The following is a 26,404-nucleotide window of genomic DNA, read 5'->3' as shown; positions in this document are numbered from 1 at the left end:
CAGGAGTTGTTCCAAGCAGAGGGGGAGGCTCCCAGGATGAGGACTTCTGTCTTGTCCGAGTTCAGCTTCAAGCAGCTGTCATTTATCCAGGCGGCAATGGCTTTCATTTCCTGGTGACAGTGGGTTGTTTGGTGAGGGAGAGGATAAGCTGGGTGTCATTCACATAGGAGATGATGTTGAGCCCATGGTACTTGACAATGGCTGCGAGGGGGTCCATGTAGATGTTGAAGAGGGTGGGGCTGAGGGTGGAGCCCTGGGTACTCTGCACCTGATCTCTGTCGGTTTCGAGAGGTATAGTAGGGAAGGAGCGGATCCAGTTGAGGACCTTGTCTCGGATACCGTTATCCCAGAGTCTTGTGTCTAGGGTGCCATGGGAGATGGTGTCGAAGGCCGCCGAGAGGTCCAGTAGGATTAACACTAATAAAGTAGTTCTCTGAGAAGGTATGTTCCATTAAGGGCATTCATATTTAAAGGCTCCACTGTCTGTCATATCCTTAAACAGCCGCATAATAATAATAATAATAATAATAATAATAAAGGGGTTTGTAGAGCGCATGGTGACGCCTCCCGGCGTATCCCCGCGCTGAGGAATAGAGTCAGAGATCAGAGGAGGGGAAGAGCCTAAAGGGCAAATAGGTGCGTTTTTAGAAGTTTCCTGAAGGTGGCTTCATTTTTTGCTAACCTAATATTGATGGGAAGGGTGTTCCATTTGGTTGCTGCCAGGGAACGAAAAGACCGACCTCCCATTCTGGATTTTTTTATACGGGGGATCATGAGGATGCCCTTTCCCATCGAGCGAAGTGCTCTGTTAGGCTCGTATGGGACAGCTAGGTCAGACAAGTAGGACGGTGCACTGTGAGAGATAATTCTAAAGCATAAAAGAAGGGCTTTAAAAAGAATTCTCTTCCTGATGGGCAGCCAATGAAGGGTTGCCAAGGTGGATTTAGAAGCAACTCTTCTGGGTAATCTCAATACTAGCCGTGCTGCCGAGTTTTGTAGTACCTGCAGTCTCCTGATGTTCTTTTCCGAAGTACCAAGAAGAAGTACATTGCCATAGTCCATGCGAGAGGTTACTAGGGCCTGAGTCAAGGTACGCCTGGCCTCCAAAGGGAGAAGGTCCAGGGTACGGTTGAGAGTTTTCATGACCCCAAAGCACTTCCCTACAATTTTATTTACATGGCTGTCAAAGGAGAGTTTGGTATCCACCCAGACACCTAAATTCTTTGCTTCTCTGCCGGGAGTAGGCAGAGGCCCCAGACAGGATGGCCACCACTCCTTGGTCCAGCTAGTGTCCTTGCCTCCAATTATCAACACCTCAGTCTTCGAGCCGTTAAGTTTGAGGCAGTGTTGGGTCATCCAATCTGCAAGATTGCTCATGCAGGTTTTAAAATTTTCAGCAGCCAATGAGGGAACTTGGGACAGGGAGATCAGCAGTTGAGTATCGTCGGCGTAAGAGACTAGCTCTACGCCGTACGATTGGACCACCCCTGCCAGTGGGGCCATATACAGGTTGAACAGGGTGGGACTCAGGGCAGAGCCCTGAGGTACCCCCTGTTCTAACGCTATGCTGTCCGAGAAAAAATTGCCTCTCTGAACCTGAAAGCTCCGGTTGGTTAGGAAAGCTTTCAGCCAGCCCAGTGCCTTCCCGGTGACCCCAGCTTTGTTTAGACACTGTAGCAAGATGAAGTGTGCTACAGTGTCAAACGCAGCACTGAGGTCCAGCATAATGAGTGCCATGGTCTTACCCTCATCTGCGCCTTCCCGTAAAGTTTCAGTCGCTCTCAGGAGCGCTGTCTCTGTTGAATAGCCTGATCTAAAACCAGACTGAGAGCTGTGTAAAGCATTTTGGGATTCGAGATAGGCCATGAGTTGAATATTTGCTATTTTCTCTGCGACTTTGGCTAGGTAAGGTAGCAGAGATATAGGTCTTAAATTGTCTAGGGTATCCTGACTCACATTGGGCTTTTTCTTTATTGGAAGTACGATTGCTTTTTTCCAGTCTTCAGGCAGACAGGCTGTAGAAAAGGACATTTGTAGCACGTGCCTAAGGTGGGGCTCCAAAACAGCCAGACTAGCAGCTATTATTTTGGGAGGAGCCGGATCCCGAGGGGAACCAGATTTAATACTTTGGCAGATTTTTACAAAGATTTCCAGGGAAGGGACCGTGAAATTACGCAGGCATAAATCTGTGGGAGCGGCATCATCACTCTCAGCAAAGTCATGTCCTGGTTTTATGTTGCCCGAAAAGTTGGCATAGATGTCAGTGATCTTGCCGGAAAAATACTTAGCGATCTTATTGCAAGTATCAACTGAATCATTAAGGGAAGTATTGTTAGAGGCGGTTACAGAGATTTCTTTAAAGATCTTAAAAAGCTCCTTCGAGGAATTCTCTGCTTCTATAATGCGAATGTTATAGTGGGATGCTTTGGAGGCTCGGATCATTCTATAATAGTTTTTTTGCGCTTCTTTGTAAAGGGTTTTAGTTTTTGGGCAAAAATGGATACGCCATGTCCGCTCAAGTTTTTTACAAGCGGATTTGGCTAGACGTAGTTCGTGAGTGAACCACGGATTAGCTTTATTGGCTCTCTTGATGTTAGTCAGCATACGAATCGGGGCAGTGCTATCTAAAGCAGTTGTGATGCATTTTTGTAGCTGACTATAAGCTGTTTCACAATCAGACCCTCCAGGAGGTCCAGCGTTATCAAATTTCTTAATAAAAGAGTCAAGGGAGAAATTTTTCCATTTTCTACATTGATAGCGATAAGCAGTATCAGAGCTGAGTTCAGTAGCAGGGATCTGTATTTGCATCGGAATCATGAAATGGTCAGACCAGGGTATCGGTAGAGGGGCCAGAGGGAGTACTCCAGTCCAGTTCCCAAAAATGGGGTCCAACAAATGTCCCAATTGGTGAGTTGGGTCCTGGTTTTTAAGCTCTAGCTGTAAAGAGAGCAGATCAGACTTTGTCAGCGGCCTCATTGTCAAGGGGGTTGTCAAAGTGGACATTCATGTCTCCCAACACTAGCAATCTGGATTTTCTCAGTGCTAGGTGAGTTGGAGCCTCCATAAGGCTAGATGTAAAGTCATAGAGTCTTCCTGGGGGTCGGTATATAAGGATACCCGAGAGGGAATATTTCGGCCCTATTAAGATGGTGAAGGAGCCTGCTTCACTATGATCTATCGAAAGAGGAGATAGGGAGCATTCTAAAGGTGCCCTAGTTGCTATAGCGATACCCCCACCTCTACCATCCTTCCTATCAAGTCTGGAGAGGGAGTATCCCGGTGGCAAGGCCTCAATTATGACAGGGTCAGAATGCTCATCTAACCAGGTCTCAGTGAGAAACAAGATATTGAGTTCTTCATCCTCAAGGAGATGATAGATTTGATTACAATGTTTCCTAAGGGATCTGCAATTCAATAATGCCGCTTTTAGCAGCCCTTTCGTGTTAGAAGTGGTGAGGCAATTATTGTCAGGAGTGAAGGGACATATATTGCAACCATGTAGCGATATAGCCTCCATAGAGTGTTTGCAGGGGAGTGCAGTATTAGGGCATAGATCCAGCAATACCTGTCTATCATACCGCCTCTCTTGGGACTTGAAGGTGACAGGGTCCGAAGCCCCGCGCCCCGTCCGGCCGCGGACGGGCGCAGACGGGCTTGCCTTAGGCGCGCCTTCGGTGCGCAAACGGCGCTCCCGCTGCGCTCGTCCGCTGCGCTTACGTGGGACGCACATTTATGGAAAGAGGATATGGGCGTGGCCTAGCGAGTGGGCGTGGCCTCGCGTTACCAGCGATGGCGTCCGATGTTTACCCTTTCTACAGCGCTAGGATCCGCTGTTAGTAGGTGCCTGCTGGCGGGAAATGTCTACAACTAGCTCAGGTAGGTGCAGTGAATTAAAATACAAAAATCACAGTTTCACACAAAGTTTTTTAAAAAAACGAGCAAATTATACCTCCGGCTTCCGCCTCAGAGGTCTATCTATTCCAATGTGTCGCGCTCTCCAATCAGCGCTTTCATAGGGTAGGAGGGGGCGTGGCCTAGCGATGTTTGAGTCAAATTGTTCTGCTAAGGCACAGCTTTCCAAACTTTTCATGTTGGTGACACACCTTTTTGTGAAAAAATGTTCAGGGACACGGCAAGCCCAAACCACCTAAGGGGGGTCGGGCCCCACAACCCCACACACACCCCACACACAACCACCTCCACAAGCCCACACACACACCAGAACCCCCCCACAGACCCCCCTCACACACACCCCACACCCACACACACACACACAACCCCACACATACCCACACAACGTCACACAACCCCCCCCACACACACAACCCCACACAACCTCACACACACACAACCCCACACAACCCCACACATACACACACAACCCAACACACACAACCCCCCCCACACACACACAACCCCCCACACACACAACCCCACATACACCCCCCACACACACACAACCCCCCACACCCCCCAAACACACACACACCCTCACACAACCCCACACACACCCACATACACACACACACACAACCCCACACATACCCACACAACCCCTCCCCCCCCCACACACACACACACATACAGATGACCTTGCAGACTATGAGGAAGGGAACCCATATGACAGACAGGTGGAGAGGATGTGAGGTTATGGACAGAGCTGCCATCTTTGCAACAGGGGAACTAGGTTCCAGACTAGGCATCAGCTTAACATCCTGTGATTCTGGGCAAATCACTATTTTTCCCTGTGCCACAAAAATTAATGTGACCTCGTGTAAAGGACATGGTGCTTAAGTAAAGTGCCTTAGGGAAGAGTTTTCTCCATAAAAAAACAGCAGTCCCATAATCCACAAGGAATCCAGCAAAATGTTTCAGCTAACTCAATGGAGTATCTAATATGTCTTGGTTGAGTTGACTACTAATCCTGAACCATTGCCATGTAAAATAATACTTTAGTCGTGCACACCAGAGACCCTCTTGCTTGTTCGGCACAGCCTCCATTGCAGTTCTCCTTATTTTATGACTTCAACGTTCTCCTCAACCTGCCATGGGAGGTTTAAAGGGCATGGAGCAGGTTGCAACTAAAGGCACCACTAGGAGGTAGGAAGTGTTAGTCAAAGTTAAAATATCACCACAAGGCAGTGTGTTTCGTGTTCCATCTGCCTGTGGCAACAATGAGCAGCTGGTAGAATGAAGGTGATTCAGCGTATAGGGGAGAGGAGTACTTGACACAGCAGACACTGATCAAGCCACAGGGAATGGCACCCAAACCTTTGCCCACAGCAGCAAGTTAACATGCAGCAGGCAATGCTGATTATGCCCAGACATCATAAACAGCGCCACAAGAGTGGTCATTTGATTAGACAGACCTAGAAAGTGCCATCATCAGACTTTCAGGTCAGAAAGATGGTGCATCGGCCAAGCTGCATAGGAACAGGTTCACGATGGTTAAGGGCGCAACAAGAAGCATGATCTAGCAGGCAGGAAGGAGTAAAAATATTGTGCATGGTGGATCAAGGAATGGCAATTTTTATCGCACTGGAATTGAAAAGCAGATACCACAGCTGCACTGGCTGAATGAGTGAGAGAGAAAGAATCAGCATCAGAGATGCCAAGGAAACCTTGGGTAAGTGTATAGTCACGAATAGGTAGTAAGTGCAAGAGATGCGCACAGGAGGACACAACTTGGAACTGCTACACACCCAGAAGGATAAGTCATGGAGGGGAACATAGAACTGCAGATGGCTATACATGGAGGAGGGTGGTCAATAGAGGGGAGTGCGCATGGTGTCAGCACGGTTCCCAAATTCTATCCGTTTGACAGTGGGCCGTGATCTGCATTCAAGGTTATGGAGAGAGAGCATATTTGACAAGGTCCTAAAATGTAAATTACCTTTCAAATGTTTTCTCTGAGGTACAGCACATTCTCGTGTTACGCTCTTACAAATGCAATTTGATAGTATGGAGATTCATGGTAAATCGATGTTTAGTTGAATGGGTGTATGTTCATTACTTCAAACATGTAGAAAGTTGGTTAAGAAAGACTGGTGATGATGAACAAGACTAATATAGAAATGTGTGCAATCTGCCGACACCAAGGCGGTTGAAAGGAGACATGAAAACCCTACTGCCCACACAATGCCCTTTTCCAGATAATTCTTGACAACTGCTACAGTGGCTTCGGTTTGTATTTACCACTAGAATGTCAAACGATAAGGCCCAATTAATAATGTGGATGCAATGGAATTACAAAGGCTTGTGTGGAATTGCAAAATCCAGATTGCTGCACTTTTTTTTGCAGTTTTATACAGCATCCCCTCGACCCAAAAGTATTGGAGCACTTTACATGAGCACTAGTTACATTGCACGAGGACATATTCTTAACTTGCACATGCACTTACGTTCCATATGTATTAGTTAGTTAGTTATTTACTTCTAGCATTCATACAATGCGGACCTAGCCACATGGGCAGCGGGAAACTTTGCAGAAAGACAAATAATAGTAAAATGAACAAAGGAGGTAGGTTAACGGAGAGAACCATGGGGAGAATTGGATTAGAAAAAAAGCAGAGACTGTCCAGGGGAAAGCATTCATAGTTCAGTTCTGAACTGCTGAGTTTTCGGTTCCTACTGAAGTGGAAAAAGTCCTTGTTGGGCCTCAGGCCTTCAAGCAGGTTGTTCCAGAGATAGTGTACTTGAAGCGCTTTAATGAGAAGTGGAGTGAACTCTACTGGCGCAATGTTCATTATATTTAGCACTTATTTCTGAAAGATAAGGATTTTACACAACCAATGGCCTCTATATCCATCTTTTAGTCGTTTTCAATACGGCTCTATCCAGTCTAAATTCCATTTTCTTACCAATGTATTTACCAGCTGACAGGCAAGGTTGCTTTGAGAGGCCCGCGCTTTGAAACTGTAAGATTTTTCTTGGCTCGCACATCTGTCCGAATCGAATTTCCTGGTACGATGCCCCATGTTAATGGGGCTTTGTTGTGAATGGTCGGCCCCCATAGAGCAGAGTGTCTCGGAGTCCACGCTGCTGCGGCAGACTCCGAGACACTCTTTAAAAGGAATGCCTCCTAATTAGCAGTTAAATGCTAAGTGCCCTGCCATCCTGCGACACACCCACCACTTGCAGGCGACACAGTACTGTGTCGGGACACAGAGTTTGGAAAGCTCTGTGCTAAGGTGTAGAATCAATGACCTAAGGGCTCACAAAGTTTGTGTACTAGTCCCTCACTTCTGACCTAGCTAACATATTATTCCGCAAATTAAGGTTTAAACCCTCTAACCGGTATGTCATATATAGAGAAGATACCTCTGCATCAAATATTTGAATAGTACTACTAGAATTCAAATTCCCATATTCACTTTAATATCGGAGAAAGCTAAGCTAAGTATTCATTAATAACCTAAACCGAGCTCAATCCCATTGCAAACCTGCTCTCATTCCCTGAGAGATCGATTCATTAAAATCACTCTGGTCGAAGCTGGCCTAACATCAAAAAGCAAGATATTTGCTCTTTTGAGGATCCAAAACCTGGAACACACTGTCATACAAATATGTGTTGTCTTACATTCAGATCTCTTCAACAACTATACCCAAATATTCAGTATTGAATGCTACAAACTAGTGTTTGGGTTGTTGAAGTAGAGACCAGTGTGTTTTTTAATCATTGATAAATCCCACAAGGACCAAAGGACCTGCCTTCTTCATACGACTGAAATGCTCCTTGATTAGCCAGATATATTAAAAACAAAACTCTTGTTGGCACTAAGCACATTTTAAAAAAAAACCAAGCATTTGCAATGCAGTAGGTCTCGCAATTATGAAAGTTTGAGCTATTGGCAATGCAATAGCTTAAACTCCTTGCAAATGCGAGACCTATTGCTTTGCAAATATTTGTTTGTTTACTAGCGCCCATGCGGAGCTTTCACATTCATGGAGTCCGCACACCTTTCTTTAGACAAGCCACATCTAAAGAAAGGGGCGTGGCCGACATTAAAATGAAATCGCTGCATGGGGCGCTTTGACAAAAAAAGCATCTGTTTCTCAAGTTGACAAACAGATGTTTTTTTTGGTAAAACCGCCCATGCCGCGCTTTTACTTTAATAACGGCTGTGCACCATTCTTTAGACTCGGCTTGTCTAACGAAAGGGGCCCGGCCTCCATAAATGTGAAGTGCTGCATGGGCGCTAGTAAACAAACAAAACAATAAATAAACAAAGAAATGCAGCTGCTATAGTTAAAGCGGACCGCCATTAGTAAATAAAATAAAAGAGGGCTGGGCGTAGTGGGTCGAATAGGGACCCATCATTAAACAAAATAGTGCTCATAGCCAAGATAAAGCAGACCGTATAACAAGACAAGTAAAAGGTCCAGTCTTAATGGGAGGTAACAAATGCAGACAAGGCGGTACCAAGGAGAGACTAACGAGTCTAATAGCAACTCGGAAGCCAGCGCGTTTACCAAGGACAATGACCCAAGCCAATAAAAAATATTAGCGGGGAGTGGGCGGGGCTTCAAAGCCATACACCATTACTGCATGCCTTGCAGCAGGGCATGCGCTGCTCAGGCTCGACCTAACAAGGAGCAGTCCAACATCTACAATGTGTGTGAAGTTGCAATTTAATAGTGAACTTAGTCTATTTTTATGAAAATATATCTGAACTTTTCCATTTCTGTAGGTACATATCCACAGATGCAAGTTTTGTCTGTTTTAAGAGTTGTATGTAGCGCTGGCTAGACCCGAAGGTATCAGAGCGCTTTACATGAGGTTCCACACAGTTGCCAAATTAAATCAGTTACAAAATTACAAAAAACATACCATTAAAAACATTTAAAGAACATAGAGGGTAACTAAAATGGACTGAAGAAGGGAAAGGGGGTAAGGTATAGATACGACTGAGAAACGAAGGGAAAGTCTGCCCCAGGTCCGGCTGGGTAGGTGACGGCCACAGGGAAATCTACAGCCCATCTCCTCTTCAGCTATCAGGTAGCTCCACCGGGCATCGGTCAGATAACTAGGTCTCAACGGAAAAACATTTAAAGAGCAAAGATGGCAAGAGGAAAGGAGCGTAGAGGGGGAAAGAGGTAGGGTGAAGGAGTAGGAGGGGGATACGACAGAGAGACAAAGGACAGTCTGTCCAAGGTCCGGCTGGGTAGGTGACGGCCGAGGGGGAATCCACAGCCCATCTCCTCTTCAGCGAAATGGTAGCTCCACCGGACGTCAGTCAGATAGCTAGGTCGTCACAGTCAAGGGAAAGATCAACGAGTGAATGCTCTGGAGAGAGAGCAGGGGAAGGGTCAGTGAGGGCTGTAATCAAGATCGGGTAGGTGGCCAGATCCATTGTCCATGAGTGGTAGGGCGTCGTGGGGAGACCAACAGAGGCGCCGTCTTGAGGCCAGGCAAGGTGGTGGAGTCTTTGCTGCTAAACTCCATCCGCCTCCAAAATTATCCAAAACTCAGAGGCAAAGGGGGTGTAGACAATGCAGTGGTGCAGCATGAGGACAGGGCCAGTGTCCACATGTCTTCATGTCACTCAGATCAATTATGTAATTGTATGTACTTAGGGTGGCTGAAGCTCCTGCTCCGCTCTCCTTTTCTCGTTTCCTTCAGATGCGGAGGGATCCATCACTGTTCAGAAGCCGTAATCATCCTGTTCACCCAGAGGTCCTTCTGCCACCAGATGAATTGGCTGTTCATTTGCAAGATTTCTCATACTTGGATCAGCTCCCTTGCTCATCAGCAGACGGACAGCGTCTAACTGAGTCAACTGATGATGCAGACTAGCAACCACATGAAGAGCAGTATTACCATTATATGCCTTAGCATTCACAAAAGTCATTGAATTTGGCAAGTCCAAAAATAAACGAAGTAGTTCGATATTTGACTCTTCAGCAGCCAAATGCAGCGCAGATCGACCACTCTTAAGATCTCTGGTTTCAACTTATGCTCCCATCTGGATCAAACATCGGATTGTATCTATCAGACGCTTGCTTTTAAACAGAAGGTCCTGAGCCTCAGGTGAATGCGTCTGGAGGCTCCATGGAAGCTCATGAATAGCAGCGTTGTGGAACATTACTGCACAGTGCAAAGCCGTTATGCCCTCATAATTTGTTGCTTCTGCATCCACATACTGGTTGCTTCCAATAACTCCCTTCTGACTTGTGAAAGGCCCTTCTCAGCACAAACGTGCATTGGTGTTCTCCCCAACAGTCTGCAGTGTTCACTTGTGCGCCTAGTCCTACTAGATCCTATACAATGAGATGCTGGTTTGCAGCCACCGCTACTTGTAGGGCACTCTGGTTATTGTGTTCTTTAATATCCAGTTCATTTATTGCAGCCATTTTTCTTGCAAGTATATATGACAAAGCTCGTCTCCCCTGTGCCACAGCAATGTGAAGGAACGTATCTCCATCAGTGTCATGGGCAAGGAGCTGTTCCCGACTTATGTTGGCCATTTTGTTCTCCTCCTGATCAAGTTGCCAATGGAAGAAGGACTTATTTGGCTGTGTGGCAGTTGCTTGGTTTTCATCAACACTTGAACACTCTTGTGAGATGCTGCAGAAATCTAACAGTGAATGCTGGTTTCCTAGCGCATTGTTGGGGTTAAAACCATGAAAAGGTGCACTGGCTTTCTGTAGAGGCTGGACAGACATCTTCACATCAGAATACTCCATTTCATTTACAACAAAACCAACAGTTTGACCTGGCCAATGCAAAACATCACAGCATGAAGTGGTCAACCCACGATGGTTACTGGGCCACTGGCTATGTGCACTGAATTGACTGCAATCTGGTACAGAATGTTGACCAATCGGAGTTTCCAAACCTGGTGTTGCGAAGCATGGAAAATTGCGCACTTTGCAGGGTTCCAATATTTGTGGATTTCTGGTCTCAGACTTTCGAGTGTGCACTACTTGAACCTCTTGATATTGCTCTTCCAAACGCTTTTGGCCGTTAGCTGAAGTGCTCATCCAGTTGACCTGCACAGTGTTGAGAGAAACTGGATTAGTCGTGTCCTTAATATTAATTATATTCTGAAGCACTTCACAATTCGAATTACTTGTAATGTTTTGATAGTTATTATCCATGCCTATTGAATCTGGATTGAAAGAGGTTGCCAAAAAGGAAGCTTTTTTTGGTATGTAGGTCTCTTACTGACAGGTCCACCTAAAGAATACTCGTAAGACCTCTTTGTGTTACTAATACTGACACAATATTATCACAATACATTCAATGTCTTCCAGATTTCCTTTAATTTTTACAGGCAGAGCTAGTACATAAGTTATTTAAGATATTCATGGAATCTACACTCCCCTCACATTTGAACTTGTTACCATTATTTCTAGCTTTGTATATTTTAGGCCTGTCACATTTCCTCTTGCATGCCTTGGCACCAGTACAACCTGTGGTTTCTGTACTTTCATCAAGTGGTTGCTTTATCAATTCCATGTAATGGAACAGGTCCTGAACTAGCTTCCCCCCCGGACCCATTTCCTCACTGGTGAAAACTAAAAGGCCCATTAGGTGGATGCGGGCAGCCGCCAAAGGGGGACGATGGTAGAGGGACACCAATTTCAAGGGAACAAACAAATATAAAAAATGTTAAATGAGAAAAAGATGCGTGCCTTGATTGATTGGCTAGACTGCAATGATAGTTGCTGGCATCTGCTGCTGGAGGGACTCCTGAACCTTTGGCGTCCGTGGTGACTGCGTTTTTGGCCTTGACTAACAAATTGCGAGCCTGTTGTTCCTGCCTGATGGGGCATTCTTCTCTATAAAGAAGGTGTTTTCAAGGATATAATGTTTTAGAGCCAGTCACCATACGCGGTCCCTACCTTCTCACACTCTTGGGGTTCCAGTCATAAATTCAGTGGATCGACCTGGGAGACCATTTTTACACGCCCTTTAATTCTTCGCTCTGCGATATTGGGACCTACATTGTTACAGATCTCAAGAGAAGTCATACTGGAACATTCACCTGTGAAGGACGAAATCTATTTCTAGTATCCTCATCTGTGATTCTATATTTAAGAACACGGACCTTCATTGACATATTCACATGGATGACTCCAGGTCATGTTATAGTGCACGTGCTGTCTAGTTCATGCCATTCACAGAAGCACAACGAATCACTCCTAAATCGCCCTGAAGAAGTCCCATGCTGGGACGAAACTCGTCGGCTGTACTGTTTTTCCATCACGCAACGAAATAAAGAAATCAAAATTGAGGAGCTTTGCTCGTGTTATTGTTTGGATTTGAACTTGCTTTATCGCTGATATTTTGTGGTGCACCTGTGCTTATGTTTAAAATGTTGAGTTCCTGCTGGAACTAGCACTGTGATGGTGGGTGCTATTCAGTGTGCACACGTATCCCTATGATGACAGAAAGGGAATTTATTATTAGAGTAATTGTAGGTTAGTTGCTGACACTAAGAAGGTTCCACTGTCCATTTGGGTTTGTTAGTTGCTGGCAGCTAGTCTTCTACAACCCCTGCATTAACCCCAATGGATTTTCTTTATTGTTGACTGCTTTTATTCTCAGCAAGCCTGTCTCGGTTGTCCCGATGGCAGTACGATGTATGAACCTAGGGGGACCTTTTTCCTACGAGCTCTAACAAATATTTAATTTTCTATCCTCCCAAAGAGGAATTGAAAGGCCAGGATGCATTGTTGAAGGGAGAGAATGTATTTTTCCAGTTTGTCAGCAGAATAGAGAATTGTCCTGCTTTAGCTGAATCCAAGAATATCCTGGTATTGCTGCAGTGGAGCATAGTAAAAATCATTCACCAAAGTTATAAATCACTCTCGGTGTTTATTTAAAAAATCCCGACCGGCCTAATCTATTTTAACCGGTTTCTGCTGTGGTTATAGGCTCTTGGCTAGCATGGGTTTTGTTGTAAATTTCATAATAAAGAAATTAGCATTTTTCCTTAATTTACTCACTCTTTTAACTCACTGGTCTGTGGTACTCCACTTTCAGTACAATGGCACATAACAGCAGAGCTGACACCTGGTTTGCAGTGCATAGACGCAGACTGCCTGGCTCCTGATAAGGTACCCAGAGACACTCTAGTATATAGACAGGCAATACAGTCAGAAAGCACACCCGCATCTCAATTACCTATGGTGTCTGGCACAGTTATATGCAGATTGACGTAAACTTGTTCTCACAGGCACATAATCACCTACGCAACCGTGTGGAATCACACAGCATACTTGCTAACAATTAAGCAATCCAGGGGGGTCGGTCTCCAAGTTAAAGCACTGTCTCTTTCTCCTCTCTCCCTCCATCCACTGTTCTCTCTCTGTCTCTTATCTCTTATGGCGATGGGCAATTACAAGAAGATGTGAGGAATGTAAACTCTTGTTTGTCCCATGGAAGACATTGAAAGATAAAACTAACTTGATTATTTTTAGCATGTATTTTGCAGTCCTGCTTCTTCAAGAGGACTCTGGGCATTTCAGGTTCATTGTAACAAATGGGCAATATATTTGCCAACAATGAGCTATCGATGAAAGTGCATGGTAGTGAAGTGGATAGGTGCTTCCATTCATAGACATCAACTTATCCATCTTGATTTTTATTGGGTGAAATGTACGTCACATGACGTAGGTTTGTGTTTCTCTTTAGGAACAAACCCTTACTGATAGTGCATGGAGAGAAGCGGGAATCCAAGGCGCGGCTACATGAGGACGCTCATCCATATGAACATGTTCGTCTTTGCCAGGTGACTATGATTTCCTATACACTGCTTTTTGGGCTCACATTTTTTCTTTGAAATACACATTTATGAAGGAGAAAATTAAGACAACACCTGGAAATGTGTGCATTTGATTTTTAACAAGAGCTACTTGGATAGTCCCTCACAAATGGCAGACATTTCTCCGTTGCTGCGATATGTCCTTCGTTCACTTCTCAAATGCTGTCTTCCAACTTGTGTTGCCAAGTCTGCACTGATTAACTATTTTTCACTGCACATGGCTTTCTATCTGTCAAAGTATCAAGGAGAGTCCTCTGGCATCCAACATGCAGGCCTTACACGAAGATTTGAAATATGTGATTACATGTTTTGGCACAAATGAATATTTGTATGGTCACTACATGACACTACAAATGTCCACAATTAAGAGCTCAACGAGAGAGTGGTTAAGAGCTGTGCAAGAAAGACTCACCTAGCAAGTGCTTACAGGTTCGAGGCATGTGTGCTGCTGAATTCATATCTGTGCATAGATCGCCGCCTAGTGTTGGGTCCGGATGATTGCACATTGTTGTCCTGGAAGAGTCTTCGAAGTATCACGAGATAGGTGGCTCCTCCCCTGGACTACAGTGCGCATGGGCATCGCCTCCATCCCCAGATTGTTTTTTTCCGCCATTGGATTCTGATTTGTTTCGGTTCCCTCTGTCGGAATCGATAGTTGTTTAACTTTCCTTAAGTGAGACCAAAAGGTCTTTAGGTCTCGCGTCGGTATTGTTCATCGTTCGGGTTGGTTTATTCATCGGCTCCGAACTCTTGCTGCCCTTCCGCGTGCTGTCGGCGCGGACGGGCCTACACGACGCTCAAGACTACTTCAACATGGAACGAACTCCGTTTAAGAGGTGCCCAGTGTGCGCCTCAAAGTATTCTCACCTCGACGTGCACCCAGTGTGCAACAGATGCTTATCGCCGGACCACGACGAGGCCAGGTGCATGGTCTGCTCCAAGTTCCGGTGGAAAAGACTCTCAAGCTACGTCGGGCCGCAAGACTGCAGGCCCAGTTGTCGGCACCCCCTCCGGCCAACATCTTTGACGAAGATGCTGAAGACGACACCATCCTACACGTTTCGGACTCTAACCCGGCGTCGGAGGACGAGGACTACGACGCGGGAGATGAGAAGTTCGAGGAAGTCGTCGAGGAGGTAGGGGACGACGACGGGGCCATTGCTACCGTGGAGGATAGCTCGGAAGAAGAGCATCCTCATACTGACTCCGGGGCAGAACCCCAGCATAAGGCCCAGGTCGAGGGATCGCCTTCGGGCCTTACCCAAGACCTCAATACTCGTCCCACAGCCCCGCCTCTGGGCCCGGCCACGGACATTGGTGATGCGCCACTCCCGGTACAGAAACCGAAAGTGAAGCCATCTGGGTCAACACCATCGGTATCGAAACCGAAAGTGAAAGTGCAAGTCGCACTGGTGGGATCTAAGGCTACAGAGGCCTCGGCACCGAAGACATCCAAGATGGCCGCCGAGATCAAAAGCCACGCCAAAATGGTCGACCCGAAGACCCCCGTATCGAAGTCGAAGGCAAAAACGCCCGACGCGGCTGCGTCGGCGCCGAAGCTGGTCGACGCTCTGAAGTGCCGCGTCGACGCCAAGAAGGTCGATGACCCTAAGAAGCCCTTCAAAAGGCGTCAGGACGACCCAAAGTCTCTGCCTGCACCGCTCCCGGTCAACAAAGCCAAGGGTGGTGCTGTGTCGGCTCCGAAGACTACGCCTTTAGTCGCCGACCCGACTCCGGACTCAAAGGATTCACTCGAGCCGGTCCAGCCCTCCCCCTCCTTTACCAAGAAGGTCACGGAGTCCCTTCAGCGTATTCGGGAGGAAGCAGGGGCTCTCGAGCCGAAGGATGTGGCGCCGAAGCCTCCACAGAAACCGGCGAAGGCGCAGGCGCCGATTCACTACACGCTGCCGCCCAAGACGGCGCCGAAGGCTTTTGCACCAAAACATGGCGCTGGGGTGCCCTTAAAGCAGGTTTCGACGCCGAAGGCATCCTTGGTAGTGCCGAAGCCACGGCACCAGCCACTGGCAGAGGAGGAGCGTCGGGAAGTTGTCATCGACGCCAACACTGGCAAGCTCTCTCTCCTTAAAAGGAAGATCACCCCGGAGCATGTGTTGGAGCATTTTCATATTCCACTTTAAAAGAAGTTGGACTCTGCGGGCGCTTCTGCCTCTATGGAGCCTACATCTCCACAAGGTTTGGAGCTCTCCCCCGCTCACTCTAACGCTGGGGAGGGTGACGGGGATGAGGAGGAGGAGTACAATTATCCAGCCTACTCGGATCCAGAGGAGGTCAATGAGCCATGGTCTGCTGGAGGCGACCCTGAGGACCCTCAGTCAGGACACGAGCCGCAGCTTTTTGCTGCAAAAACTTCCCCAACAGAGGACTCTGCAGCCTTCAACGCTCTAATTGAGAGAGCTGCGGCCAATCATGATGTCGACCTCCATGCGGACCCTGTGGATGTCGATTTTCTGTTTGACACTTTCTCAGTGGCTGAAAAGACTGTCAAGACATTGCCAATGCTCAAGGGAGTGATAAAGCATGCGCCTGAGGTTTTCAAGGAGCCCACCCTGGCAAGAGTCATCAATCCTCGTATTGACAAAAAATATAAAGCAGCGCCCACTGACCCGACGTACATCAAGGGACAGTTGCCACTGGACTCTTTGATAGTCTCCAACGCACGTAAGCGGGCGAACTCACAGACCACGGGTGATGCTCCTCCCCCAGACAAAGAATCGAAGGTCTTTGATGCCTCAGGGAAACGTATTGCTGCGCAGGCAGCTAATATTTGGCGCATTTCGAACACGCAAGCCCTACTTGCACGCTACGATAGGGCACACTATGACACCCTAGAAACACTTCTACAGCACTTACCTGATCAGTACAAGGAGGGAGCTGAGATGTTAATTCAGGAGGGGAAGCTTATCACCAATGCTTCAATTAAGTGCGCACTGGACGTGGCTGATACCGCCTCCAGGGCTATAAACACTAGCGTGTTACTGCGGAGGCATGCATGGCTTAGAATATCAGGCTTTAAACCAGACATACAGACTACCATCCTAAACCAAACAGTTAATCCAGACCACCTGTTTGGACCATAAGTGGATGCAACCCTTGAAAAGATTAAAAAAGACACAGACACTGCTAAGTCTATGGGTGCCCTACAGTCCCAGCAGTTTCGGAGTGGTTCCTTTCGCTGCTCCAATAACCGAGGCACCTCAAGGGGTCAGGCATCGCAATCCACGCAATACTATAAGAACAACACCCAATCCTCATACACCAACAAGGGTAGAGGTGGTTACAGGGGCAACAACATCAAAGGCAGAGGACGTGGAAATAACAACTCCAGGTCCTCCACCGCCAACAAACAGTGACGCCTTGTCGCTGCCCCCCGACCACTCAACACCGGTCGGGGGGAGACTCCAGCTGTTCCTGCCCGCGTGGAAATCCATCACCACGGACAGGTGGGTCAAATCTCTTATCCAGTACGGTTACTGTCTGGAACTCACTTCCACTCCTCCAAACATACCTCCAAGAAACCGTCCTATGTCCGGCGAGCACTTGCACTTGTTGCAGCAAGAAGTCCAAGTCATGCTGCAAAAAGGGGCAATAGAGCTCGTTCCACTGCAGGAAAGGGGAACAGGGGTGTACTCTCTGTACTTTCTGATCCCCAAGAAGGACGGATCCCTCAGGCCCATCTTGGACCTCAGGCCCCTCAACTGGTACATTCTTTCAGAACATTTCCATATGCTCACCTTGCAGCAGGTTCTCCCTCTGCTTCGGCAGGGGGACTTCCTGGCTACACTGGATCTCAAGGATGCATACTTTCATATTCCCCTGCATCCTTCACACAGGAAGTACCTAAGGTTCACCATTCAAGACCAGCACTACCAGTTCAGGGTTCTGCCTTTTGGTGTCACCACGGCGCCCAGGTTCTTTACCAAGTGCCTGGCGACCGTGGCGGCGCATCTAAGATGTCAAAACATCCACGTCTACCCCTATCTGGACGACTGGCTCATTCAGGCAAAGTCGGAACAACAGTGCGCCGACCACGTGTCCCGCACCATTCATCTCCTACACGATCTGGGATTCTCACTGAATTACCCAAAATCCCATCTCCAGCCCGCCCACATACGGCAGTATCTGGGCGCGACGATAAACACTCTGGCGGCCACTGCGCAGCCCAATTCAGTGAGGGTCGCCAGTATTCAGAAGCTGATCCAACGATTCAGACCTCAGCACTCGCTTCCAGCGAAGGTGTTCATGCAATTGATAGGCATGATGACCTCCTGCATCTCCATTGTCCCGCACGCGAGGTTACATATGCGTCCGCTTCAGGAGTGCCTAGCACGTCAGTGGACTCAGGCTCACGGGCAACTAACAGACCTAGTGTTGGTGAGCAGTCTGGCGTACAACTCTCTGCATTGGTGGAATCCACAAAACCTTTGCAAGGGCCGACCGTTCCAAGAGCCTGTGCCACAGATCATTCTGACGACGGACGCTTCTCTCCAGGGATGGGGAGCGCATGTACTCCACTACACAGTGCAGGGACTATGGACACTACAGCAAAGGAAGATGCACATCAATGTATTGGAACTGATGGCAATCTTCAAGGCCTTAAAGGCATTCAAAGTACATCTGTGCAACAAGGTCGTGTTGATCCGGACGGACAACATGACGGCCATGTACTACATTCAGAAACAGGGGGGAACACACTCTCCGCAGCTGTCTCATCTGGCTCAGAGCATGTGGAAGTGGGCCATTCAAAGGAACATTTTCCTAATGGCAGAACATCTCCCAGGCAAGGACAATCAGATGGCGGACCTGCTCAGCAGGCACAGCCACCAAATGCACGAGTGGGAGATACATCCATCAGTACTCCAACCGTACTTCCTAAGGTGGGGTCATCCAGAGATAGACCTGTTCGCCACAAAGGAGAACGCAAAATGCTAAAGCTTCGCCGTCAGGTTCCCACACCCGCAATCGCAGGGCAATGCGATATGGATGAACTGGTCAGGCAGATTTGCGTACGCTTTTCCCCCAGCACCTCTGATACCGCTGGTGGCGCGCAAGCTCAGGCAGCACTCGATGACTCTCATCCTGGTTGCTCCAACGTGGGCTCGCCAACCATGGTACACCACGTTTCTGGAACTTTCCGTGGTACCGCATCAAAGGCTTCATCTCACGCCCAGCCTTCTGACGCAGAGCCATGGCGACATTCAGCACCCAGATCCGCAACAGCTCAACCTGGCGATCTGGCTCCTGAAGTCCTAGAGTTTGGCTACCTCAATCTTCCCCCGGATTGCATGAACATCATTCGGGAGGCAAGAAAGCCCACTACTAGAGCATGTTATGCGGCTAAATGGAAGCGGTTTGTCATTTATTGTGCGAACCACGACATTAACCCGTTGGACGCTTCCATTCAGAACATCCTTTGTTACCTGTTCCATCTGTACCAATGCAATCTGGCGTATACTTCCATCCGCATTCACCTGTCTGCAATGGCCGCATACCTCCAGAATAGGCAACACCTTTCACTTTTCAAGGTGCCTGCTATCAAGGCATTTCTGGAAGGACTTAAAAGAGTCATTCCACCACGGACACCACCAGCTCCAGAATGGAACCTCAATGTGGTTCTTACAAGGCTGATGGGTCCTCCTTTCGAGCCACTGCACTCTTGTGAGCTTCAGTTTCTGACTTGGAAAGTGGCTTTCTTAGTAGCAATTACATCGCTACGGAGGGTTAGCGAGTTGCAGGCCCTCACCATCCAAGAGCCTTTTTTCCAAGTCCATGCTAACAGGGTGGTGCTCCGCACTAACCCTAAATTTCTACCCAAGGTTGTGTCTCAATTCCACATGAACCAAACAATCGAGTTGCCGGTGTTCTTTCAAAATCCTGAGTCGCTGGCGGAGCGGATGCTCCACACCCTTGATGTTAAAAGGGCCCTAATGTATTACATTGACAGGACCAAGGATTTCAGAAAGACTAAGCAGCTTTTCGTTGCCTTTGCATCACACCACAAGGGTAACGCTATTTCCAAAGCTGGTATTGCTAGGTGGATTGTGAAATGTATACAGATCTGTTACGCTAAGGCTAAACGCACTCTTACAATTCCACCAAGAGCCCACTCCACCAGAAAGTTGGGGGCCTCTATGGCTTTCCTTGGGAACATTCCCTTAGAGGATATATGTAGAGCAGCCACATGGTCTACCACACATACTTTTACTAAACATTACTGTGTAGACGTGCACTCTAAACAGCAGGCAGCTGTGGGTCAGGCTGTTCTCAAGACACTTTTCCAAACTGCTGCAGCTGGCACGGGCGGCCGCCGATAAGAGGGGGACTGCTATGTATTCTATGCACAGATATGAATTCAGCAGCCCACATGCCTCGAACTGCAAATGCTACTTACCAGTATGCATCTGTTCTTGGCATGTAGGGCTGCTGACATTCATATCGCCCGCCCTCCTCCCCGGCGCCTGTAGCAGCTGCAGTATTCAGGTATATGCTCATAGCATGGTCATCACTCACATAGTTCACTCCATCTCGGCCACAATGGCTAAAAACAATCTGGGGATGGAGGCGATGCCCATGCGCACTGTAGTCCAGGGGAGGAGCCACCTATCTCGTGATACTTCGAAGACTCTTCCAGGACAACAATGTGCAATCATCCGGACCCAACACTAGGCGGCGATCTATGCACAGATATGAATGTCAGCAGCCCTACATGCCAAGAACAGATGCATACTGGTAAGTAGCATTTGCAATATCACAGGGTATCGTCCGCAACAATAGAAGGGAATCCCTGGCACATAAACTACTAAGTTGCCCGGCTCTGCGGCAAGCCTGCCAAACCAGTGGGGAGGGAGATAATTCACGGCAGGACTGCAGTTTGTTTGCTCCTCCTTATCTGCATGCTTGACTACTTGTGGTGTACTTGTTCAATTATTGTTTTCTGTAAGCTCAACAAAAATATGTTTTTTTGTTGTTTTTTAAAAAGGACTATGGCCATAGATGACTTAGTGGCAGATGCAGAGAGATTTGAATATGAACAGTAACCAGTAAAGCTATTTACAATGGTGAGAGACAGGACCCCATTGACGGAGACTCAGTAAGAGTCTGGCAGCCAATTTTGGAATAAGTTGTTGTTTCTGAAGCTGATGCTCGAGGAAAGTAAACTAAAGTGAATAACAGTAGTCTAGTCAGGACCAGACAATTGCCCTAAAGACCATAAACCAAGTATCCAAAGGTAAAAGGGAAAATATTTTCCTTAAAAGTCTTTAATAAAAAAACATGAAGATGTGGTTTTTGCAGTTTGAGTCAAGAAGTCCAAGTTATTGTCGAAGACGAAGCCTAGATTGCATACTATAGGCATCACAGCAGGGCATGCATGAGCCTAAAGATTACAACCACCATTTGGGGGAGAAGATTGATAAAGATCCTCCTAGAATAAAGAACTCCGTTTTGTCTGAGTTGAATTTGACACTTACAAACAAAAATCAGACTGTGGAGCCTTAACAGTTCCTTCCAACCTGACACTAATACGAGCAACATCTGTATGGGCATGACTTACAGATTGAAAAACTTAATGAGCTTGGCCGGCTGTGTGACATATATGTTAAACAGCATGGTGCTTACAGAGAAGTCTTGAGGATTACCACAGTCAAACTTGGGAAATCACAAAGTGTAAGAAGGGTTCGAAATAGCCGGTAAACGTCTATGCACAAATGATTCAATCCAACCTAGAACCTTGCCGTCAAATCCAAACTCCTGGAAATGGGAAGAAAGAATAGATTGGGACACTGTGTCAAAAGCTGCAGATAAATCTAAACGGATGATGGTAGTGACTCCTCTCTTATTCTGAGTCATATGTAGCTGGTCTAGGACTGCTATAAGAGCAACCTCCTTGTTGTGAATTGCATGGCATCCAGCTTGAGCATTGTTATAGATAGAAGAAATATTAATCAAAGTGAACACTTGTCGATTGACCGCTTTCATGGCGAATATAGACAAAAAAGCAACCGAGATATGGCTGAAACTTGCAAGGGACAGACAGATATGCAGAAGTTTTTTTTGGCAGTGGAATCACTATCACTTGTTTCCAGTCAGAGGGGACAGCAGCCCTAGAAAACGAGGCTTTGTGCAAAATGACTGCATTATTTCGATGACCAGATGAAATATTTTAGCAGAACAAAGGTCTAAATTAAAGGTGTACTTAGTAATGGACAATTCAACCATTGCTCTGATTGTTAGTGAGAGGAGGTTCAGTAAGTCTGTTTTCTTAATGTAAGGATTGGCAGCCTGTGAAGTGTCAGTGAGAGACATAAAGAAAACTATAACACAATTATCAGAAATAGCTTTGAGGAAAAAAAAAGATTGGCAAGGATTTGCTCAGTTCTAATGAAGGTGTAATGTGGGCAGAGCAGCGCAGTGGATTACTTAGTTTCCTCACTACCCTACATTCGTCTTTAGCGCTATCATTGGCTAATGCGATAGAACTAGCATCAAGCTCTGAACCGTGTTTTACACTATCATTTTATGATGCTTGATAGCATGACTGTAATTAGTCTTCCTAACAGGATCATAGTTCGTGTATCAAAACCTTTCAAGCACTTTGCAAATTATTTTGCTGCTCTGAGCGCATTAGTATACTAGGGACCTGACAGAGAATTTTGGAAACATTTCAATTTCTTAAGAGGAGGAAATTTGGTTTGAAGCATCAGTAATTCCCTTGCAAAAATTCCTACAAGGCAAATCAATTTTGCTTTCTTTTCCAGTTTGTGTGTTCAGCCCGGAGTATGTTTTATGTACTAAAGTCACTGTTGGCAATGTAAAGTGTCTTCCATTTTCTATCCTAGACATCTTCTTTCCTTCTCTCCCTCCAGTAGTCAGAGAGTGGGATGTTTATATTTATCTCACATTACATTTTAAAGAACTTCCATTTTACAGGAAAAGTGTCCTTTTTAGGTCGAGCCCAGCGTAGCGCACATGCACTGCTCGCTCTGCGATACGGCTGTGGTAGAGTATGGGCGAGAAGCCGCGCCCACTCTCCTCCCTTATTTTTCATTGGCTTGTGTCATTGTCTTCCGTAAATGCTGCCTTCGGATTTGTTAAAAGACCTGTTAGGCTTTCCTTAGTGCGGCCTTGTCTTCATTTGTAACCTCCCATGGCTACTGACCCTTTTACTTCGGTTGTTACACGGGACCTGTTATTTAGTCTGCAAGCACTATTTACTTTATTGAGTTTCTCTTACTGCAGGCCTGACATGCGCTGCTTCAGCTGAAACCGCTTGTATTTTTTTAAGGTGCACGGCCGCCCCGTAACACGGGTGACTGCTTTCAATCACTTTAATCCGGCATTATCTCCTGTCTGTTTCAAACCCCCAAGTAAAATGGATTTAGAAATGATTAGCGAATTAAGTCATGTGAATTCCAGGTAGCACATATTCCTGTGATAATAGGCTGAAGCTGACAACCGCACATCTGTGTTACATATCATCTGTACTAAAGCCACCTGACGGGTTGTTTCCAAGACCCTGCTTTATTAACAACACCACCACCTATACCACCAATACCACCACCACCAATACCACCTCCACCAATACCACCACCTCTAATACCACCATCGCTAATATCACCAACACCAACACCACCACCATCAACACCACCAATACCACTAGCAGCACCACCATCATCATCAATACCACCACCACCAATACCAATACCAACACCGGCAATACCACCACCAATACCACTGCCAATACCACCACCACCTCCAATACCACCACTACCACCACCATCACCACCAATACCACCACTACCAATACCACCACTACCAACACCATCACCCCCACCAATACCACCACCGCCATCAATACCACCGCCATCAATACCACCGCCACCAATACCACCGCCACCAATACCACCGCCACCAATACCACCGCCACCAATACCACCACCAATATCAACACCAATGCCAATACCAACACCAATACCACCACCACCAATACCACCACCACCGATACCACCACCACCGCTAATACCTCCAACACCAATGCCACCACCATTACCACCACCACCAATATCACCAATAATACCGCCACCAATACCACTACCAATACCACCAGTACCAACAATACCATCAATACTAATACAACCACCAATATCACCACCACCAATACCACCGATAGTAATACCACCACCAATACCACCAATACTAATACCACCACCAATACCACCATCACCACCACCAATACCACCACCGATACTACCATCACCACCACCAATACCACTAGTGCCAATACCACCATCAATGCCAATACCACCACCAATACCAAAACCAATACCACCGCCTCCAATACCACCGCCTCCAATACCACCGCCACCAATACCACCGCCACCAATACCAGCGCCACCAATACCGCACCTCCAATAGCACCACCACCAATACCAGTACCATCACCACCAATACCAGTACCACCAGTAATACCAATACCACCACCAATACCAATACCGCCACCACCAAGGCCACCTCCTCCACCAATACCACCACCACCACCAATACCACCACCACCAATACCATCACCTCCACCACCTCAACCAATACCAATACAACCACCACCACCACCACCAATACCACTACCTCAGTGTCTCTCGCTCCCTAGTAATAGCAGGGGCACTGATAAGGCCAGAGCAGTAGCCGAGAACATCCCTCCCTCCCTCCCTCCATGTCTGCCATAAATCATAGCCCGCCCTGCACCAGGAGGTGAAGCCAGGGCTCTACTACAGCTGGAGTGATGTTTTTTATTAGACAAAAGATAGCAATGACATTACGCAATGCCACACTGCACACTCAAATCACTGAGAGGGCAGGAATTAGCACCCCCACCTCCTGCTCATCCTCCTGAGCAACATCAGTGTAATCACACAGCGAAAGGTGTTAGAGAGCTTTGTTAGTGTTTATAGCTCACCTCATATGTCACTCTCACTTCATACTTTGTGTCTGTGTAATTTACAACACTTACACATCTCCTTCACTGCACTATTTATCACTACTGTGAAGATGTTGCAGGCCGGTCTCTTCCTCTGATATTTACAATCTAACAAGCCGTCGAGAAGGCCCTTTGTTTCTGTGCTATATGTCTCACATTTTCGAGAGTTTAAGCTATTAGTAATGTAAATGACAATGCCTTTTATTTATGTTTTAAAACCCAAAACATAAATAAAAGGCATTATCTTTGACAATGCCAATAGCTTAAACTTGTGTGAATGCGTGACCTATTGCATTGCAAATTCTTGTTTCTAATTCTGACCTACGTAAGGTCAAAAGAAGCCTCCCCTCAATTCTAATTCATTCTTGTTTTTAGCCTGTATGTATAAGTCAGAGTTTTTGCTATGCCCGGAAAGAAGCATGTGATTTATTGGTTCCAGGAGGAGCTCAATAGTGCCAAGATCCCATGAATTTCCAATTCAGGAAGTGTTCTTTGCCAGTCACCCAACAAAAAAACAACCTAGCACTGTCCTCTCAGTTCCCATCCATTGTATGAAAGCTTTCAAATATTCTTTATAATCAATGGTGAACTATTAAATAGGATGAATAGGCAATGGGCTCAGCTGTTGAGGGTGGCTAGGGCATAGTCTACTGCTTGAAATGTGGAGATATCGCGCTACTGCGTGGTTCATAGGCTGACTGGTAGTCGTGAAGAAGGATTTGCTGCCAATCAGCTCATCAACTGTGCCGAGTATCTAGGAGATAAATGGGTGCGTTTGGTATTTCATAGATGTCATTGTGCTGACCAGTATTTTGAGGCTAATAAACACAACAGTCCTAATTCTCATGGCAATATTCATTTGTTGGACTGTAAACATCCATGGTCGAAATTCGTTATCCACGGGATCTCTTTAGTCTAAAGAAAATCCTAAGATGTTTCAATCTATTGCCTCTTTAAAATGACAACCTCTCTGATTGATACAAACAAGACAGCACAGACAAAAAATGTGTGAAAAAGCGAGATGGCACCTCACGGGCGCACCACCAATGGGACCCCTGGTTGGTACTCACCAGGATGGCCCTGTTCTCATCATTGGTGCCATCAAGCTAAAACAAAAAAACGTGCCTCGACCCTCAAAAAATATAAGGACAGTGAATGGTGCAGTGGACACAACTTATATGTGACAAAACTAACAACATATAACATATTACATATAAGTCACTGAGCAACTGGGGCCTTAACTTTTTATTCTCTTTCCCTTCTCTGTTGCGAAACAGTGAGCACACATATACTAAAAAAAGAAGAGAGAAAATACTACCAATCGATTCACTCTCTACTTACAGCCGACATGTTTCATTGCCTTTGATTTTTTGGCAATTTCTTCAGGGCAATACATTTTAAATGCCACTGCAAGAGACACTGAAGTTTGGGTGCCTTCATGCAGATTTGTCTCTCATACCAGTGTTGTGATTATGTTAAAATCGGAATCCAGCTCCCTTAGGTGAGCATGGTCCTTACTCCCCGTTTCAAAAAAGGTACGGTGTAAGAGTAGCGGTCGGCGTCCTCTCAACCCCCGACCGCTACTCTTACACCGTACCTTTTTTGAAACGGGGAGTAAGGACCATGCTCACCTAAGGGAGCTGGA

The 26,404-nt window shown here is 46.6% G+C and overlaps 1 protein-coding gene and 1 pseudogene across 1 annotated transcript in view; one reads left to right on the top strand and one right to left on the bottom strand.

Annotated features, from left to right (window-relative positions):
* Positions 1 to 26,404, top strand: part of TDP1 (tyrosyl-DNA phosphodiesterase 1) — a 980,389-nt gene that overhangs the window by 55,210 nt on the left and 898,775 nt on the right. The window contains exon 5 of the mRNA XM_086937678.1: positions 13,643 to 13,739. Coding sequence (XP_086793804.1) covers positions 13,643 to 13,739 — 97 coding nt within the window. The remainder of the gene's footprint in view (positions 1 to 13,642; positions 13,740 to 26,404) is intronic.
* Positions 9,645 to 12,025, bottom strand: LOC147690090 (NF-kappa-B inhibitor zeta-like; annotated as a pseudogene).

Source organism: Lissotriton vulgaris, chromosome 9 (assembly GCF_964263255.1).
Source record: "Lissotriton vulgaris chromosome 9, aLisVul1.2, whole genome shotgun sequence".
NCBI classification, from domain to species: domain Eukaryota; kingdom Metazoa; phylum Chordata; class Amphibia; order Caudata; family Salamandridae; genus Lissotriton; species Lissotriton vulgaris.
Note: the sequence above shows the minus strand (reverse complement) of the source record. Positions and strands in the feature narration are given on the sequence as shown.